Source organism: Silurus meridionalis, chromosome 28 (genome assembly GCF_014805685.1).
Source record: "Silurus meridionalis isolate SWU-2019-XX chromosome 28, ASM1480568v1, whole genome shotgun sequence".
NCBI classification, from domain to species: Eukaryota; Metazoa; Chordata; class Actinopteri; order Siluriformes; family Siluridae; genus Silurus; species Silurus meridionalis.
The window spans coordinates 3,675,001-3,696,325 of record NC_060911.1 but is presented as its reverse complement, the minus strand read 5'-3'; the positions used below and the strand labels follow the sequence as shown (position 1 = coordinate 3,696,325).

At 41.2% G+C, this 21,325-nt stretch overlaps 1 protein-coding gene across 2 annotated transcripts in view; it reads left to right on the top strand.

Moving 5' to 3' along the window:
• ugt8 (UDP glycosyltransferase 8) overlaps positions 1–11,539 on the top strand; it is a 34,430-nt gene extending 22,891 nt beyond the window's left edge. For both annotated transcript variants that reach the window (XM_046843199.1, XM_046843200.1), the window contains exons 4-6: positions 2,542–2,618; positions 6,000–6,219; positions 9,124–11,539. In XM_046843199.1, the coding sequence (XP_046699155.1) occupies positions 2,542–2,618; positions 6,000–6,219; positions 9,124–9,484 (658 nt within the window). In that variant the 3' untranslated portion in view covers positions 9,485–11,539. The remainder of the gene's footprint in view (positions 1–2,541; positions 2,619–5,999; positions 6,220–9,123) is intronic.
• Positions 11,540–21,325: the final 9,786 nt, after the last annotated feature.

Genomic DNA, 21,325 nt, shown 5'->3' with positions numbered 1-21,325 from the left:
TCAGTCCAACCTCATGTCATATAAATAGTGCTGTAGTGATTTTATTCATTACAGGTACAACATATAAACCCATGAGGTCGAATGTAAAGGAGAAATCACATGACGCTAATGAAGGGAGTGAATTGCAGCCTCCACTTAACCCTAAAGTGGAATATTTTGTCCCGTAACAACACTTACTGGAGTGATGCATTTCTATAATAAAACAGCAGTTCGTCAAAGCAAATATATAGAACACAGCAGTTTTATAGGTTTGATTCCTCGCCAGCTTTTGATTTGTTCTCATACACAAACATTTAATAAAAAAATTAAGAGTTGCCTCAGGCTGTGTTTGCACACACAGTTTATTTTATTTTTTTGCATAGAGAAAGTGCTTCCTAAAGCACATTTTGTGCTGATGTAGGAAAAAATAAAACGGCTCATGCAAGACACCGAGCGCAACCATGACAACGCTGACAACAAGGACATGTCGTGCACCAGAACGTTCCTGATTAGAACAGGTTTTTCCCAACATTTAGCTTCCATTCAGTTAACGCTGTAGGAATACAGCGTAAATGTTATAAATGTGTTAATGCAATTCGGATAAAGGTTTGTAGACACCTGATATGTGCTTTTGGAGTATCCCATCTTTCACCCCACACCATGTGAAGCAGATCTTCATGGAGCTGGCTTTGTGCACAGGCATATTGTCATGCTGGAACAGGTTTGGAGCTCCTTGTTTAAGTGACGGGAAAATTTCATGCTGCCACATCCAACTTTGTGGTAACAGTTTGGGGAAAAAACACACAGAGATCCGATTACACGAGGTTGTTGTGCTTTCTGTCACCGATCAGCTCGTCACTAGTATCTAAAGATGACTTCTGCTTATTTTATTCACCACAACACACAAGTGTAACGTATCACTCTCTAGCTGGGTTGCACAAAATCCTTCAGGAGCACATCTGCTCAAATGGCCAGCCACATCGGAGACTGATCTGACTCAAGTCCACTGTGAGGCCGTCGCATGGAGACGGTGGAAAAGAGGGACGGCGCCATTCCCCGTCCTCTACTCTCGTTTAGCCGCCAGCAATGAACAGTTGTTGTTGTTGATCATCTTTCCTAATGAGCAGCCTAGAACAAGTCCCCGATGTCTGCACCAGAATAACCGGAGACATGCATCCATGGACGACTAAACCAGTATACAGATGTTCGCGCCATCTCGCATACGATTTGCTACAGTATATTTATATACGTATGACTATACGCTGCAGTACTGTTTTGTGATGTGTTACGATTGTTGTTACTGTTAAATCTTCAATCCAATTGATTTAATCTGTCTAAGTCATTTCCCTTCTGATGCACTCACCCTAAACCCTATCTGAACATGTATAATGGCAGTATTAGATGTTCCATACTGAATGATCAGGAGCAGATTACGTATAGTGTTTTTATTCATTAAGTATATAGTGTTCATACAGTGTATATATACAGTTAGTGTCCATATAATGTATATACAGTAATGTTCATATAGTGTCCATGTAGTGTCCATATAGTGTATATACATTAGTGTTCATATAGTGTCCATGTAGTGTCCATATAGTGTATATACAGTAATGTTCATATAGTGTCCATGTAGTGTCTATATGGTGTATATACAGTAGTGTTTATATAATGTTCATATAGTGTCCATAGTGTATATACATTAGTGTCCATGTAGTGTCCATATAGTGTATATACAGTAGTGTACATATAGTGTATATACAGTAGTGTCCATATAATGTTCATATAGTGTATATACAGTAGTGTCCATATAGTGTATATACAGTAGTGTACATATAGTGTATATACAGTAGTGTTCATATAATGTTCATATAGTGTATATACAGTAGTGTCCATATAATGTTCATATAGTGTATATACAGTAGTGTCCATATAGTGTATATACAGTAGTGTTCATATAATGTTCATATAGTGTATATACAGTAGTGTCCATATAGTGTATATAGTGTCCATATAGTGTATATACAGTAGTGTCCATATAGTGTATATACAGTAGTGTTCATATAATGTTCATATAGTGTATATACAGTAGTGTCCATATAGTGTATATAGTGTCCATATAGTGTATATACAGTAGTGTTCATATAATGTTAATGTAGTGTATATACAGTAGTGTCCATATAGTGTATATACAGTAGTGTTCATCTAGTGTATACAGTGTCTATATTATGTATATAATTTCTAGATTATGTTTATAATTTGTATATTATGTATAGTGTCTATATTGACTATTATATACATTTCTGTATGTTTTCCTGCCATCACGCAAAAGGTCACGCAGCGAGACTTTAACAGCACTTTTTACTTTCCCAGCTGAATCTCGGCTGTTATTTGCAATCTGATCGTTGTTTTATAGAAGTGACAGCTGTGTACACTCTAAACAAACGGATAAACACACGGCTCTGCTGATTGGCCCCGAAATCTGTCCCTTGTAGACTCTACCAGTGTAATGGCTCCAAGGTCATGTGACTCCAGATGTCAGGTGTTCTTCCTTTTTCTACGCAGGTTTTCTGGAGTTCCCCCGAAGAACCTGGGCAACAACACAAAGCTGGTGGAGTGGATGCCACAGAACGACCTGCTGGGTAAGTTTACACACACACACACGTGTGCTGAGTCATCAGAAGTGCCGTCCTCTAATCTATTATTTTGCTGTGTACGAGCAATGACATATGTCTAAAAGTTTTTTCCGAGGTTCAAGTGCACGTGTGACACAACGTCCCCACACGGATAGAATATGAATATATATATATATATATATATATATATATATATATATATATATATATATATATATATATATATATATATATTTCACGTTTACAGGGATATATGTTTCTGGTCCCCACAAGGCTCCAGTAAAAATTGTCATTGGAAGGTTTTCATGAGTATAGTAAAACACGTTGGTGTGTGTGTGTTGTCAAGTAGAAGTACAGATACTCATGTTTTTAAAGACTCTGGTAAGAGTTGAAGTTCTGACTGCACTTTTTTACTCGAGGTAAAGAAGTTTAAACTCTGACATGTGCTTCAGTAAAAAGTAGCCATTATTACTTCTGGTTTTAGTGTCACACTCGTAACTGAACCTCACATCATATTAATATATTAATAAAAAAAATGTAAAATGTTGTTACCTAATGAATGTATCCAGGCTGAACATCCACCATATAGAACACAAGCGGAGAAAAGATGATGATGATGATGATGATGATGATAAGGAAAGTCTCTGTTCTCATGTTTACATCACTGACTCCCTCATTGTGAGCTTCATAAACTGGTCTGCGTCTGTGACAAGAAAAAAGGTTGATGTGCTGAAAACGGCAATCAGGAGAAAAAATATTGATCATGTCTTCAGCTAGATTAAAACTAAAGTAACGAGTCTGTTAAGTACAGATATTTGTGTAAAAATGTAATGAGTGAAAGTAAAATGTAAACAGTGAAGTGGGGGCGGGGGTTTGTACATATAACTGTCTTGGTGTGTGTGTGTGTGTGTGTGTGTGTGTGTGTATGTGTTATTTTAGTGGTGTGTATCTGCTTGTTCATCTGTTTGATTTTGTGTGTTTGTGTGTGTTTGAATGTCTGTATCTTTGCAATTGTTTATGTATCTATGTGCTAGATGTCTCTGCCTGTGTGTGTGTGTGTGTGTGTGTGTGTGTGTGTGTGTGTGTGTGTGTGTGTGTGTGTGTGTGTGTGTGTGTGTGTGTGTGTGTGTGTGTGTGTGTGTGTGTGTGTGTATGTTATTTTAGTGGTGTGTATCTGCTTGTTCATCTGTTTGATTTTGTGTGTTTGTGTGTGTTTGAATGTCTGTATCTTTGCAATTGTTTATGTATCTATGTGCTAGATGTCTCTGCCTGTGTGTGTGTGTGTGTGTGTGTGTGTGTGTGTGTGTGTGTGTGTGCGTGTGTGTGTGTGTGCGTGTGTGTGTGTGTGTGTGTGCGTGTGTGTGTGTGTGTGTGTGTGTGTGTGTGTGTGTGTGTATGTGTTATTTTAGTGGTGTGTATCTGCTTGTTCATCTGTTTGATTTTGTGTGTTTGTGTGTGTTTGAATGTCTGTATCTTTGCAATTGTTTATGTATCTATGTGCTAGATGTCTCTGCCTGTGTGTGTGTGTGCGTGTGTGCGTGTGCGTGTGCGTGTGCGTGTGCGCGTGCGCGTGCGCGTGTGCGTGTGTGTGAGAGGGTAACTGACAGAAGGACTGTGCGTGCTCTATTTCTCTCTCGTGCTTTTTCTGAATCTTCTTCACAATCATTCATTCTTTACATTTATTCATTCATCTGTCTATCACTCACATCCTTCACACAGTCAGAGAAGGCAAATGATCTGATTGTAAATTGTTGTCTGATTTACATCCTGCTTATGTCTGTCAATGGTACATTGTGTTCTCATACACGCATGCGCACACACACACACACACACACACACACAGTGCAGATTGTGATCTTGCCTAATCAGACCTTTGGGCTAATTTCCCTGGTTTTAAATATACTGCCTGAACAAATGTACTTAAGAGAGAGGAGGAAAGGGAGAAAGAAAGAGAGAAAGAGTGATAGAGAGTGAGAGAGAGAGAGTGAGAGAGAGAGAATGAGTTTCTACTTCATGATTCTTCTCAACTTCCATTTTATAGACAAAGAGAGAAGGTTCACCTGCATGCACCAATACATCACTCATTTAATCATTACTGGTTAAATATTAGCTTAGACAACACACACACACACACACACACCCAGTGATCCTCAAATTCGCAACTCATCACTTCAACCTGTGTGTGTGTGTGTGTGTGTGTGTGTGTGTGTGTGTGTGTGTGTGTGTGTGTGATATGTCTTTGTTTTATTCAGTGAATTTGTTGTAAGTCACACATTATTATCTCCTTATTATGGAAGAGGAACCAAACAAGAACAGTTTTGAAAGCTCTGCATTGTCACAACTTCATCCTATCAACCGACAAAGAGTTTTTTGGTGAAGCTGAAAAAAACGTCCATTTTTTTGTTTCCCCATCACAACTGATCACAACCGGCTGCGGTTACCTCCCATTTACTGTTTGACAAACACAAAACACTGGTCTGTGGTTATATATACGTGAGAGTTGTGTAGAGACTGTGGGAAGAAAAGTCACACTGAACTGGGAGCAGGAGAGATTGTTGGTCCGTCTGGCGAGTCCGTGCCTTTTTATGGGGTTTAAGGATCTTCAAGAGATCATTTAGGTTCGGGTTTTTTTTCTTTCATGAAACGTTTAAAGGTGGCATCATTTGCTTTCTGTACAAGTAGCCGGGATTTGATTAGTGTGTGAAGATGAACAGAAATGAGTAGCAACACACACTCGCCTTTATACCATTACCATTATACCATCACCTACGCAACCATCTTTTTTCCTTCCTTTCATATAGCAAATATGAGTTTTCCAACTTATTCAGACCGACGGGTGTTAAAGCTGCAGGAGTGTACTCGTGGAGAGAACAGTAATGGGAGGGGCAGCGTATTTGCCTACAGTTTGAGTTTCAAAGCAGCTCATTTCTACCAAAATCACCACACGAGATGAGAAAAGATGAGAAGAATCCTCTTTCGGAGTTTTTTGTGCGGAAATTAAATTAAAAGGATTAATTTCAGTCAATTAGTATTTATATCCTCTGTCCTAATGGTGTGGTCAAATCCAGCACGACTCCGCCCTCATGCACAGGCCACGAAGGCTCGGTGAATGGTTTCTCGAGGTACACGTGAATCACATGCTACAGTCATCAAAAACGCCACCACCAATGATCGAAACACGATCCATGAACTATAAATGGTAAGAAAGGTGCAACCGATTTGAGCACTGCTAGACTAACACCGTTCACGTCCGTGTTTCCTTTTATCCGCCTGCGTCCGTTGAACTTCGGCGTGTCCGATTTACAAGTCAAATTTCGGTCCACAGTGTACATTCGGAACGGGTTCTGTACTCCAAGCCAATAAATAAAATGCCTTCTCATATCTCAGGGCACAGAAACACAAGGGCGTTCCTGAGCCACGGCGGGCTGAACAGCATCTACGAGGCCATGTATCATGGCGTGCCTGTGGTCGGGGTGCCCCTCTTCGGAGACCACTACGACACCATGACCCGAGTGCAGGCTAAAGGCATGGGCATCATGCTGGAGTGGAAGAAAATGAGCGAGGAGGATCTTTACACAGCCATGCTGAACATCATGACGGATAACAGGTAACACACACACACACACACACACACACACACACACACACACACTGGGTGTGTCACTCTGAAAAGATAAAAACCTGTAGATGTGAGGGGGAAGGACTTCAGTGGTACTGTTAAATGCTTTTCAGACACATTATGACACCATATGGACAAAAAATGTTTTGAGCATAAGATTCACGTCCCATTCCACATTCAGTCCCCATTTGCTGTTATAATAAACTCCACTCTTCTGGGAAGATGTTCCACTAGATTTTGGAGTGTGTGTTGCGGAGCCTCAGTGATAGGGGTGTTAGTAAAGTCAGGTACTGATGTAGGTCAGGTGAGGAGGCCTGGGGTACAGTCAGTGTTTACATTCATCATGTTCAATAGGTTGTGTAGCTCTAGAACTCCAACTCATGTAAAGCAGATCTTCATGGAGCTGGCTTTGTGCACAGGGGATCTGCTAGTTCAAGTAAAGTTCTAGTTCTGTGTGTGTGTGTGTATAAATATACAAATGTGATTTGAACTCCTCTGTGATATTTCCTAATAGATAAATGAAGTGAGCAAAAAGGAGATTGGAGTCTTAACCTGTGATCTAGAAGCATCCATTTACTCCCCGGATGTTTTTTATGTCTTGAAGTGAACCAGAATCGCAGATCGTCATGTTCCTGAGAAACCACAAACTTCAAACAGCAACAGTTGAAAACTCCGAAACGTCACCTAAACTCCACTTATACGCGTTTTAAAATCCGTTAAATCCAAAGTTTCAACAATGCAGGTGCTGTTCCATGTTTTGTGCTGAAAAATCAATAAGGTCAAATATTTAGGTGCTCATTAATTAACTTTATTGATTAAGCTGCTGGTGTACCAATAAACCCTTCTGACCAATCAGATTTCAGAACACTTCTGCGGTACAGACTCGGTTACAGCGTAGCCACAATGGCGGCAGTTCGGCTTTAAAAAAAGGAAAAGAAAAGAATAACGTGATCTTGTCTTGTGCAGAAGAGGCCTGGAGAGAACGGTGTCCTCAATCCGACGCTCACACCGGGTTAATTTTTAATGGCAGTCCAATCAGGGCGACTCGAGTTTAAAGCCTTGTGTCGAGTGGAAGCCAGCACTCGCGTTTGCCGGAGGACATTATCTGAGCAAGCGTGACGTTTGTGTGTACAGTTCAAAATTGTGCACAAACAGCCCTATAAAATATCTCCTCACGCTTTCAGGTAGTGCGAGGCAGTCAGGGAGACGCTTCACCCAGACCGAGAGAAACTGAGGTTAGAATTCAGAAATGTGTTTTACCGCGTCTATGATCTCGAGGAGAAAAGAAACTGACAGGCAATGAGGTTATTAATTACAAATACATTACAGATGACAAATAATCGATATAGTGAATAACAGGTCGTGTAATCGTGTAATAGGGATTATAACATGACATGTATAAGACAAATGATACAAATCAACATATATGTTTTAGGTTACAGGCCGACCAGTGCATGAGCTTTTCTCCCTAATGGTTTCCTTCTTTTCTTGAGTTTTGCTATTATTACTACAGCAGTGTTTTAGATGTGTTCTGCATGTCCAGAAAGTGACCCAAATGTTAAGAGATGGACTTCTGTGTCTTCCAAGTCATACCATAGTCTTACAAGTGAGATTTTTCTTCCTCACACTTTCTGCGAAAAAGAGAACAGCTACAGGTGGTTTTTTTGGCGAGGTGTTTTTCAGAGTGATTCATTTATTGCTGTGTCTGCAGCCAACATCACGTGAGTTAATAAAAACCTGTCGGGCATGTTCACGATGACGCCATTCGATTTGCACTGCTAAGTTTGGAAGAAAAAAAAATAATTAGTCACACACTGGAACTTGTCAAATGTTTTCACAATTTCGTGCTGGAATGTTAATGGTAATGTTAATGTTAATGTTATTGTGAGTTCCTGAGTTAGTATCTTAAGTTTGTGTGGCATTTAGTCTTTAAAAAGAAAAAAGAAAAAGCAAGAAAGAAAAGAATGGAAGGAAGGCACAAAAGTGATGGTTTGGTGTCACCTTGTGGTCAGAGGTGGAAGGTGCGGATTTGCTGCTCAGTCTTCTTTTACACTCTGAAACGGTGATATACAGGGATGTTGTTGTGTCACGGCTTGCTGACTTTTTCTAAAATACAGTAAGTCCCTGACTTACCATGGAGATGCGTTACAATGACGGAAAGTCGAGACGTGGCCCACTCAAGAGTCTTCAACAACGGTGACCAGTATGGGGTAGTGTACTGTGAAATGTTATGAATTTAACCAATCACAGTACATCATCTAGTAAAACGGAGCAATTTACAGTACCATACTGTATAAAGTTTACAGTATATATATGTATATACTGTATAAAGTATATATGTGTATGTAGCAGCTGGAGCATGGACGAGTGCTAGTTTGCGGGTGGAGGGCGGAGCCGAATGAAACGAGGAGAGAGAGACAACAGTTAAAACTGGGCTATAAAACACAAAAGAAAGTGCACACTCTTAACACCGAGACAACAGAACTCTGTCGACCGCTGGCGAGAGTCAGGCGTCTCACAATGTGGGAGATGATGTACATCCTGCCAGCCTCCCAACGTATCATCAAAATCAACAGGTAAAACTCAGATCAGAGGGTCAGGGGTTCAAGATCCCAGCACTGCCAACGTGCCACTGTTGGGCCCAAAGGGGTGCTCTATGGGGTCCCTGTGCTGTGACCCAAAATTCCTAACAATGCGAAGGAAAGACTTTCACTGCGCTGTAGTTCATACGCGACAAATAACGCTATGTTTATTTACCATCTGGAGCCCTGAATCCCCCTACAGCATCTTATAAGCTCCTCTAGAGTCTTCAAAGAAAATACTTTTATGATATTTGAACTTTTTTTTTGCCTCTCTGATTTTCTGCTTTTCTCGTTCCTCCTCTCCTCTCAGGTATCGAGAAAAAGCCCTGAAGTTGTCCGAAATCCACAAAGATCAGCCAGGCCACCCTGTGACGCGTGCCGTCTACTGGATCAGCTACATCCTGCGGCACCGCGGCGCAGAGCACCTACGTTCGGCCGTCTACAGCGTCCCCGTCTACCAGTACTTCCTGTTGGATGTCGCTGCCGTCCTGGGCGCGGGCCTGCTTCTTGCGTGCTACTGCGTGTACTGGATAGCCCGTGTTTTCGCCTCGTGTTTGAGGAGACGCCAGGCCTCTGCGGAAAAGGCCAACGGACACTGTCACAACGGCATCGCGAACGGCAAACACAAACGCAACGGCCACGTCAAGAGCCTCGACAAGAAGCTGAAGTAACAAAAAATCAAGAAATAAATGAAACATCCAGGCAACGGGAAAAAAAAAACACGTAATAGACGCTGAAGCTGTACTAAAGAGGAAAAAACTAACTAACGACATGCCATGCGCGACAGGAAATAAAACACAGACCAACAAGACGAAGCTGAAAGCCAAATCGAGCAGGAGGAGGAAGACCAGCAGGATTTGGATCGAGCTCCAATTTGGACCAGAGTCTGATTTCTTCACTCGTCCATTTCGACCCCGGAATATCGACTCCATCCCTGAAAGGAGAACAGTGACGTTTTAATGTTACAAACGAATTTGATCAACAAGTCGCTTTCCTGAAGATGTCTCAAGTTTTAGGTGTCTGTATAGAATAACTATTTAATTTCCTTTTCTTTTTTTTTTTTCTTTTCTTTTTTCCCTTCGCTTATCTATACCGAAGGTGCTCACGTCCCCTAAATACGTCAGAGACGTGCTAGTAGTAGCTTTAGAGATTAGATTCATGGTGGGCTTTGAAGGAAAGCAATTCCACCCCGAACCACTTTTGAGAACAATAAAGCGAACGCGATTTTTAACGCTGCGAAATGCTGCCAAACGTTTCGGCTTCGCGAGCGTTTTTTGTTCCATTTCTCGGAAACAAACCTTTTCGAAGGCACGAGAAACATCTTTTAGAGAAAACGAAACAAAAAAAACACGATAGCGCGAGAAACATCTTTCAGGGTCGAACTTTCCTTCAAAGCGAAGAGTTTTGGTGCAAAGCCGTAAACGCTGCTTCGCCATAGAGGGCGCCCACCCGCCACTTTCCCTCCCCTCGTTAGCGTCTTCATTTCACTTCAAGCCCTTTAAAGCGAACACCTTTCCTTTTTCAGGGTTTCAACAATTTTCCAACCTTCCCCTTTTTTTTATTTTTAATTTTTTCCTCTTTTTTTAAATAGGAAAACGCATGGTTTTAAAACTTCCCTTTCTTTTACTTACGACTTTCTTTTCACCTTTCCACATTTAACTTTGTGTGTGTTTGTGTGTGTGTGTATGAATGAATAAAACCGGTTTTGGTTGTTGTGTAGAAAAAAACAAGCGCTGATGCGTCCCCCCGAGGTGAGCATGCCCCCTGTAATGTACACCTTCAGTACTGTAGTTAAAATCCCACACATCCTCACAAACAGCTTTTTTTTCTTTCTTTTCTTTTTTCTTTTCTTTGTTTATCTCTGGTTAGTCCCTTTAACGTTGCTGCTCGAAGAGTCCTGATAACATTTCACACAGATCCGGACCGGTTTGTACTGTCCGAGTGATCGTTCACGCAACTGACTACAATTCGAAGCAGTTGTTTGTTTTTTTTTTACTTTTCTTTTTTCTAGAATTCCTGTTTTTCTAGCATCATTTCAACAGAAATAAAAATCCGAATCCTACGTCGAGGCGTAGCGTAAAAAAGTGGAACCGTGCCGGTGAGGATGGATCGCATTAAATCCTGTCACAAAAATACTGACTGACCGATATCTCAATCCAGCGTCAGATAACAAAAACCAAACAATAAAAAAAACGTGTAAATAATTCACAGGAACGCACCGATTGGCCCATTTTTACTGTGAGCTTTAGGCATTTTTCCAGCCAAGCACTGTTTATAATTCCGTCCATACTTGAATACTGTACTGTATCTGGCTGCGAAATGGCTGCAAATGCACAATAAGCTATGACCGGTGAAATGACGCCATCCTGAAAAAACCTTTTTATCCGCTTAACTGTCTCTATTTCTGCTCACACTTCGGTCATAATTACAGTATTAATAGACGCCTTAAAGCGCAAGAAGGTGCGTGTGGGTTTGTGCGTTTGGTCGTGTGTGCGCATCCAGTGCTCTCTTCATACTGCTAATTTAAGAAAACGTTCATTTCTCAACCCTTTCTTTCACTTTACTGTCACATTCCCTCACTAGTCTCTGCTTACACGTATTTTTTTAAAAATGTTATCAAGTAATGATTGGAATATTTTAAAGTGTCTATTGTGTGTAATGTAAATATAGTATGTAAACAAAAATACTAATGTTAAATAAACATTAAATATTTTGTTTGCCTAAAATGTGGTATGCGAGAGCGTTTTTTTTTCTCTCATTATTATTCAAATGTATTCAAATGAGTTCTATCGTTTTATAATATAATAATATGTGATTGTATTAGAATGTAATATGATTTCAGTTGAATTGTGCTTTTTCCTGCTGTAGTGGATGAAATATTCACATTTCAGTTCAATATTTGTGTTTCATTACCTACTTTTTCCCCCCCAAAAATGCAGCTTAAAAGACATAAATTAGGAATATTCATTTTTTCATGGATAAAGCAGTCTTTAAGTTTATCTCTAACGAGTCGTCCTGCACTGACAGTGGTGAGGGAAAAACTGTGAGATGGTAAGAGGAAGAAACCTTGAGAGGAACCAGATTCGGAGAACCCGTCCTCATCTGGGTGGCACCGAATGTCCGTTCATTACAGTTTCTTCATTGTTGATGTTATCGTCTGTTGATGAATCATTGATGTGTGTAAAATAGTTTGTGGTGATTGTAATCTTAAGCCATTTTAGCAGAATGTTTATATTTAGCACAAATCCAATGTCATGGTTCTTGATTGAACTCTCAACAGGAACCTCACGGATCTTTAGAGCGTTCACGTGGAACTGTCATGACCTGAAACAAAGGGAACTCCAATAAGAGGTTGGGTGTTGGATGAAAAGAAAAAGACAGGGTCACTAGAACCTCAGGTATCTCATGTATTATTAGGCATCTTCGTTGTTACGTACTCGTTACGTGCAAAATCACCAGGGGCAAAATTCATTATTCCGTCACCGGAGTGCCGTCTGTTTCTGAGTGGTACACCAACTCAGAAGATTATGACCACCTGCCTAATATTGTGTTGGTCCCATTTTGCTGCTAAAACAGTTCAGACCCATCGAGCATCAACAGCATGAACTTCTTCAGAAGTTTGAGCTACAGGAGCTCGTCTGTTGGATCGGACCACACGGACCAGCCTTCGCTCCCCACATGCATCAATGAGCCTCGTCTGCCCACGACCCTGTCGCCGGTTCACCACTGTTCCTTCCTTGGAGCACTTTTGATAGATTCTGACCACTGCAGACCAGAAACATCGCACAAGAGCTGCAGTTTTGGAGATGCTCTGAACCAGACGTCTAGACGTCACAAATTTGCCCTTGTCATGCTTGCTGCATGGTCTTCTGCTTGGAACAAAGGCCTACACCTAGCCCCCAAAGGTGAGGAAGATAAAGTACAACACGGAGCACTGGTTTTCCTTAGATATAGTTACTATTATTGTATTTTTCTTTTTTCTATTCAGGTCCAAATTTGATGTTTAATGATAGCATAGTCACCTAAACACAATCTTTTTGACTAAACACCCTGTTTTTTTTCTACTATTTGGGTGATGGAGAATAGTCAGTTCCTCAGTTTGGGCACACTAGTAGTTTTTCAGGGGATTTGGTCCGGTAGGAAAAATGTACTTATTTTGAGCAACTCGGTAAAGAACGTATCTGCTGCAGACACAGCAGGAAGTCTTTTGTAGGAAGATGTATGTCGTGAAAAACAGTTTAAGAAATCAATTTGCATATCAAATATTATTGGCCACTTTCTGAATAATAAAAGTAAAGCTCATCTACTAATAATTATATATAAATAAATCTTTTTTACCAATGCAAATATGTTCAAAATGTCACAACGTGCTGCAAATGCCAACTTGCACCGATGCGACTCAGTGAATCTTACCCTCTCAGTATACATAATTTATTCTAGAACTTTCACCTAGTGTGTAGTAGGGATGGTAGGTTTTACTGGTTTGCGTCAGTGCAGGGAATATCATTTTGTAGTTGTGTCAGTAGTTCACTTTTGGGATTGAGACAGAAAATGTGCAACATCTGCACTGTCACAGATTTTAGACACTGGAAGAGTAAGAGTATCCTGACCCCAACTCAGAATCTGTCATTTTTGCATTTCACTCTCCAGTCAGGCATAGCGTTCAGTTCTCAAAAAGTTCACCTTTTCAGAAACAGTGCAGGAAAAAGGATCACAAATAACAAGAAATCACCACCTTTGCCTCAGAGTTTTGGTGGTTGAGAGAGGAGTGTTGGTGGTGGAGAGAGGAGTGTCGGTGGTGCAGAGTGGAGTGTCGGTGGTGGAGAGAGGAGTGTTGGTGGGAGTGTCGGTGGTGGAGAGAGGAGTGTCGGTGGTGCAGAGTGGAGTGTCGGTGGTGCAGAGTGGAGTGTCGGTGGTGGAGAGGAGTGTCGGTGGTGGAGAGGAGTGTCGGTGGTGGAGAGAGGTGTTGGTGGGAGTGTCGGTAGTGGAGAGAGGAGTGTCGGTGGTGGAGAGAGGAGTGTCGGTGGTCGAGAGAGGAGTGTCGGTGGTCGAGAGAGGAGTGTCGGTGGTCGAGAGAGGAGTGTCGGTGGTCGAAAGAGGAGTGTCGGTGGTCGAGAGAGGAGTGTCGGTGGTCGAGAGAGGAGTGTTGGTGGGAGTGTTGGTGGTGGAGAGGAGTGTCGGTGGTGGAGAGAGGAGTGTTGGTGGGAGTGTTGGTGGTGGAGAGAGGAGTGTCGGTGGTGGAGAGAGGAGTGTTGGTGGTCGAGAGAGGAGTGTTGGTGGTGGAGAGAGGAGTGTTGGTGGTAGAGAGCGGAGTTCAAGGGCGTCCTCAATCTTAAGCCTCCACTTCTAAGGGTGCCAAGTAACATTTTTTTCTCTACCAAAGAATCTTTGGACCTAGAACTCTTATTCTTGTCAGTAAAAGTTTATCTGACCACAATATTTTCTCGTCTTGTGAGCTTTGCAGTGGTTTAGCCAGCAGCTCATGTCACACACTTTATAAGGGCTGTGCATACAATGTCTGATATCTAGCGCTATGCTAACTGCCCTCTCATGGGATTTGCTGCTCATGCTATGGGCCATTTGGGGTTCCCTGTTTGATCCTCTAGAGTAAGTGGACTTTGAATTTCTTGGTGTAAGACAGCACAGTTTTCTTAGTCATAAGAAATATCTTGTTATAATATATCTTTAAGAATATCTACATGTGCTTGTCACAAACTATACTATCATTTTGTATGGATGGAGAAGAACCTCTCTCGAAAGAACCATCCACTACCATTAACTTTTATTATGTGGAACCTCGAAGATGAACCAGACAGATGGTGTTTCTCTTCCGAATTGTCCAGGGGACATCATATCCTATATGTACACAGAGCAATAACTGATTCTCACAGCATATGGAGTTACACAGCTGTTGCTACTGGGCAATCAGGAACACACACCATGTGCCATTGCGGCACCTAACCTCATACCTTATTCACTTCCAGTTCCATCAAGACCATGGGCTTCCTGTGGAGGGTTTATTGAGATGGCTGGAATATCGATGATTGGCAGGGGTACTGTGGATGTCCTTATTAAACAGTATATTATTTATGTCCTTTACTATGTATATGGATTGTGCGATCGGCCTAATTTTGTCTATAAACACTCAGTCATTGGCATTAAGTCCTTGCATTTGTGTCCCAAGGATTGTTAGGGATTATGTTGTCTTTTCCGAGAAGACAATTGGAATGTTGCTTGTCCAAATTTAAATACAGTCCTTATGTCTTCCCAAATGAAGAGTTTTTACATAGTCATTTTAATAGTTGTTCGAATTCTATTTTATTCTTTTTTGTACATGTTGTCGCAAGGTTTTATGAGTGCATGGCCGGATTCAGTCCATGCTCTGGACTGAATCCCAGTCCGGACCATTCCTGCTTTGTAAATTGACCTCCTTAAAATTCCCTGTCATTCGTTTATTACACATGAACACTGAAGTAACTGAGTCTGAGGTGGCAAGTTGCTGGACCATCTGGTATCAGATAAGCTGACAGTCTAATGCTGTCAGTGACCTGCCACACTAGATAAAGAGAGAAGAATTTATAGAAAATAAATCGGAAAACTGCAGATGGAAGATTCTTATTAACCATTAAAGTTTGTATTAGATTATACAATACAATTAGTGTTACATCACAGCTTTACAGTGGGTTAAAAACTCACCGGAACACACAAAAATCCGTAATTGAAAAGTGAAAATTTTTTTTTTAAAGAACAAATCCCATAAATCAGCGTCAATAAACCGTGCCCTTTCTTAACAGTAGATGTCGCTGTTGCGTTGTATTTTAATACACAGTTTACAGAACGCTTAATGCTTTATTTACCAGAGAAGCTGATTTTAACTTACTTTTAGCACCTTTTTTTCAGCTTCTCATACATTTCATATATATATATATATATATATATATATATATATATATATATATATATATATATATATATATATATATATATATATATATGTCTAATGTTTGGAAACACCTAGCCTTATATAGTGTTTAAGAGATGATTTATTTTGCCCAAACAAATATGTTCAACTTTTTTCCCAATTTAAAAATCCAATAAAAAAAAAAGTTAATTTCTCTAAACATTCAGCTGAAATGCTGTACCTCTTGTAAAACTCTCTTGTAAAGTTGTTCTTCACTAGTTGGAGATTTTATTCCTAAAATCCAGTTCATCCCAGAGCAGTTCAATAGGATTTAGGTGCAGTGACTGGGCAGGATGTTTCATGATAGATATCACTCCAGACCTCTGATTGCTCTGTAAATAACTCTTACAGATCTCCAGGGTGCACCTCGGCTCAGCGTCCTGTCGTACGGTGAAGTCGGTTCATCTTCTCTCCTGTTCTCCGTCTTACACAAGTTCTTCAGTTACACAAAAATATACAATTTGGACTCATCTGTCTACAGAACTTTGTCAATCACTCACCTCACCTCACCTCACCTCACCTCTCCTCTCCTTAATCTCACCCTCACCTCTCCTCACCTCACCTCACCTCACCTCACCTCACCTCACCTCACCTCACCTCACCTCACCTCTCCTCTCCTTAATCTCACCCTCACCTCTCCTCTCCTCACCTCACCTCTCCTTAAAAAATATAGATATTATTAATAATGGCAGTATAAGCAGTTTAAAGGATACGGTATTCCTGTCTTTATGGGGACATTGTGTCCAAACCAAGTTCTAAAAACAGACACACTGTAAGTAAAAGCACTTATATCACATCACCACCTCTTCTGAACAGAGCTGATGAGTCACTATACTGTCACATCTTTCTGTGTGTGTGTGTGTGTGTGTGTGTGTGTGTGTGTGTGTGTGTGTGTGTGTGTGTGTGTGTGTCTGTGGGGGGGGGGCGCTTAGTTGTTCTCAGTGCTAATCTAGCGAAGACAAGATTTAGAAAGCTGGTAATCAAGAATTTAATCTATACTGGCTCTGAGGATATAAAACACTCCCCCATTCCACACACACACACACACACACACACACACACACACACACACAGCAGCTGGCAGAGAAATGATGGTGATGGTTGATGTCTTTCTTGATATTGAACTACATCATACTGCTCTTCTGTAATTTAACGATCTCTGTTTTACATCTCTGATCTCACTCTTTCCTCTCCTTTACTCTCTCATCTCCTTTTCTCTCTCTCTTCTTTCCACTCTCCTTTTAGTGTTCTCCTCTCCTCTCCTCTCCTCTATCCTTTCCTCTCCTCTGCTCTTCTTTCTTCTTTCCTCTGCTCTCCTTTCTTCTCTCCTCTTCTCTCCTCTATCCTTTCCTCTCCTCTGCTTTCTCCTCTTCTCTCCTCTGATCTCCTTTCTTCTTTCCTCTCCTCTCCTTCCTTTGCACAATGTATTGAGGTAAGAAATTAGAGAAGAATTATGCTACAGATACCATTAACAAAGCGTGAGAGAGAGAGAGAGAGAGAGAGAGAGAGAGAGAGAGAGAGAGAGAGAGAATTAAAGAGGAGACTTCTCAGTGAAGTACTTGATTTAATCTGAGTGAAGAGAATGACTGTAGACTGAAGCCTACGGCTACAGATTCCAACACACACACACACACACACACACACACACACACACACACACACACACACACACACACACACAGAGTCATGGTGGCACTTGGCTTGAGTTCTGTCACATCACTTTGAAGTGGGTAGAAGATAAATAAAGCGGAAAAGACAAGAGTGTCAAAAACACAACTCGCTGCTTCCTACACGTCCTGAACTACCTGCTTTACAGAGTAGTTAGAGAATAGAGGATGTCTACCTGTGGATAAGTTTATTGATTGGACATGATATGGGAAGACGCACAGCTCTCTATAAAAGGTCTCACAGCTGATAATGTACATCAGAGCAAAAACCAGGTCATGATTGTTGTAAGACACAGATCTGGGGAAGACTACAAAACAATTCCTGCTGCACTAAAGATTCCCAAGAGGACAAAGACCTCCATAATTCTCAAAGGGAAGAAGTGTGGCACAACCAGGACTCTTCCAAAAGCTGTTCACCCGAATAAACTGAGCAATCAGTGAAGCACATCTCTGGAGAGACCTGAAAGTTGGTGTCTACTGATGGTCCCCATCCAACCTGAGCGAGTTTGAGAGGATTTGCCATGAAGAATGGTAGAAAATCCCTTAATCCAGGTGTGAAAAGCTTGATGCATCATACCCAGAAACACTGGATATACTTTAACTTTCACTCGGCTGTAACTGCTGCCAAATGTTCTTCAACTAAGTACAGATTAAAGAATCTTTTGAGCACTTTTGTGCTTGTGATATTTCAGTTTTCATTTCCAAGCGGTCTGCGTCGTACGTGCAGATCATTGGTGCAAATTTTTCCTCTTTAATCGTTTTGTTTGGAAGTGGAGCCCCGTTATTGAGGGTGTAAAGGAATGTTGGACACCTGGTGGACACCTGAACTTATTACACATCTACATTCCACATTTAGACCCCATTTACTGTTCGAATAACCTCCTGTTCTGTTCCACAGGATTTCATGGAGCTTTGTGTTCATTCAGCTATGAGTGTTAGTAAAGTCAGGTCCTGATGTTGGTGAGGAGAGCTGGAGTGCAGTCAGCGTTCACATTCATATATATTATATTAGATTAATATAATTTAGTGTAATTAACATTATTAATATAACGAAAAAAGACCTGAAACAACTCATTTTGGAAAAATTGTTCCTCAGTAAACGACTTCGCGGACCACTTCCTGTTCACCTTGCTTTAGACTCGGCTCACTTAATCGGAGGCCATTTTGATTTTGATGTTTTGGGCGATAAACTCCAGTCAGAGGAGGAGAGGTGAATGCTAAATAAACACTCTGCTTCTCTCTAAGGTCTGATTCTTATCTTCCTCTCAAATCATCGGCAGGTTTTTTTTTTCGGGGGGGCCCTTTCAGAGCGAGAGATGCTATCGTTTCTCTCATTCTCTCACCTTCAGCTCCTCAACTTTTTCTTAACCCTTTTTTTTTTTCCTTCTCTTCCTAGAAGTGTCAACTTCACCATTTTCCTACCCAGTACCCAACGTCCTGTTTCCTGGCTTTATATTTAATTCATTACCTAAATAAAGCCTGTCTTTCCAACATTTGAAGTTCCTGTTCCTGAAAACGTGACCATCACACCAGTTTTTCGTGATCTACACTTCATATTTGTGCATCTTTGTTATCACTCGTTCAATCTCCCTCCCTCTGTCTTTCCCCCTCCTCGGCGGTATCTTCCGTCGTTTCTGAATAAGATGAGCGTGTTGCTGACCCGTGACTGAAGTCGCGCTCGTCTTCTCGATCACTGTCGGTCTGCTCGCGCGCCGCTAACGCCGAGTGCGCGTTTGATAGATGTTCCGGCTCTAACCTTTGCTTCTGCGCTGTTTAAGCCCCTGCTTCTGGAGCCCGTCCTCGTTTGTCACCAGCCGCGAGACATCCTTTTAAAATGTGTCGGATCGAAACCGAGAGAAAGATTCACCCTGTCATAATTCTAGCCTTCTCATCCCGACACCCGGCTCCTTTTCCGGAAGATGACACCAGATGGCCGTTTTTGTGAACACAGACCTGGCAGTGGAGAAAAGTACGAAAGTTCATTTGAAGTTTGAAATCTGAGTTACAGAGATACCAAATCCACTTGGACAAAGTCAAGTCAAGTCAAGTTTATTTCTACAGCGCTTTTCACAACAGACATTGTCTCAAAGCAGCTTTACAGAAATCAACAGTTAAATGATGTGTATTTATCCTGATGAGCAGCAGTGGTAACTGTCACAAGGAAAAACTCCCTTAGATGTTATGAGGAAGAAACATTGAGAGGAACCAGACTCAAAAGGGAAACCCATCCTCATTTGGGGGACATCAAGAGTGTGATTATAGTCTTTAAACAATACAGAACACTGGAGAGTGAGAACTAACATGAGCAAAGTAAGTATTGGGACAACTGACTTTCCTGTCACCACAAAGTTGGATGCATAAAACTGTATAGTAAGTCTTTGGATGTACAGTAGTAGTGTTCACTTTTCCCTTCACTTGAACTACAGTAGGAGACCCAAACCTGTTCCATCTCCAGCGCAAAACCAGCTCCATGAAGATATCCTTTCCATGGAATAGAGTGGAAGATCTTAAGTAGCCTGTCAACCCTATGGAACACCTTTGGGATGAATCTTTTCACCTCATCTACATCAGTACCTGACTTTACTAACACCGTTGTGGCCGAATGAGTCTCACACAGATCTCCACAAGCACACTCCAAAATCTAGTGGAACATCTTCCCAGAAAAGTAAAGCTTATTATAATAGCAAATGGGGACTAAATATGGAATGGGATGTTAAAAAAAAGCACATATCAATCAGATGGTTATGGGGAGGTGGTAGCTCAGTGGTTCAGCTATTGGACTATTTGGATTAGAAGATACACCAAGCTGCCACTGCTGGGCCCTTGAGCAAGGCCCTTAAAATGCTCAAGGACCTTAATCCTAAACTGTGTCACTCTGCATTTGGTCTTTTGACAAATACCATAAATGTAAATAGTTAGGTGTCTACAAACCTTTGTCCTTCTAGTGTATGATTTCAGTAACTATGACATGATTGTTGGTACCAGACAAGCTATTTATAGTAGTTCAGAAATGTATAAAACTGGTCTTTGAAACCAAAGATTTTTCCCATCTTCTTCCTCTGCCCCTATCTGTATCCTTGGATTTCAGTTCTTGAACCACACCTGATGTAGAACCAAATGTAAACTTCTGCTGTTGTAGCCCATAGACCTCAAGGTTTAAGACGCTGTTTATCCTTCGACATGCTTTTCTGCTCACCACGATTGCACTGAGTGCTTACTCTTATTACTTAGCGGTCATTACTGTGAACTTGCGAGTTCACTTCTTTTTCAGAAATGAGATGTTTCAATACATGGATTTGATGCTTAGTGGATCCTTTTTTTTGCACCGTTTTTCCAAAACCATAGCTGCTGCAGCACATGCAAATTTTACTGTGTTAGTGACTGATGTTAGTGTTTCTTAATCTACACAATCCACCTCTTTCTAATGTTTGATGCAATTGGCCAGCGGGAGCTCAGTGGTTAAGGTACTGGATTGTGGAAGTTTATTTCCCAGCACCACCACTGGGCCCTTAAGCAAGGCCCTTAACCTTTAACTGCTTTGATGTATGAATGAAATAATTGTAAGGTGCTTTGCATAATGATGTAAACGTGAGCATTAACAGAAACTGTGTGTGATTTGATGCACGTCAGTGTTCAGTGTTGTATATGTGGTTAAGACTCTGGGTTACTGTTTGGAAGGTCACAGGTTGAACCCTAGTACCTGCCACTTTTAGGTCCTCGAGAAAGGCTCTTGCCCCCCTGTACACCAGGGGCACTCTATCATGGCTGAGTATAAGCATTACCGTAAATCCCAAACTATTTCCGATAGGTTTAATAGCAATTTTTTTCTAGCTAGCTACACTCACTGTAGTAGAATGCTAATGTTTTTCTCCGTTTCTTCAGCT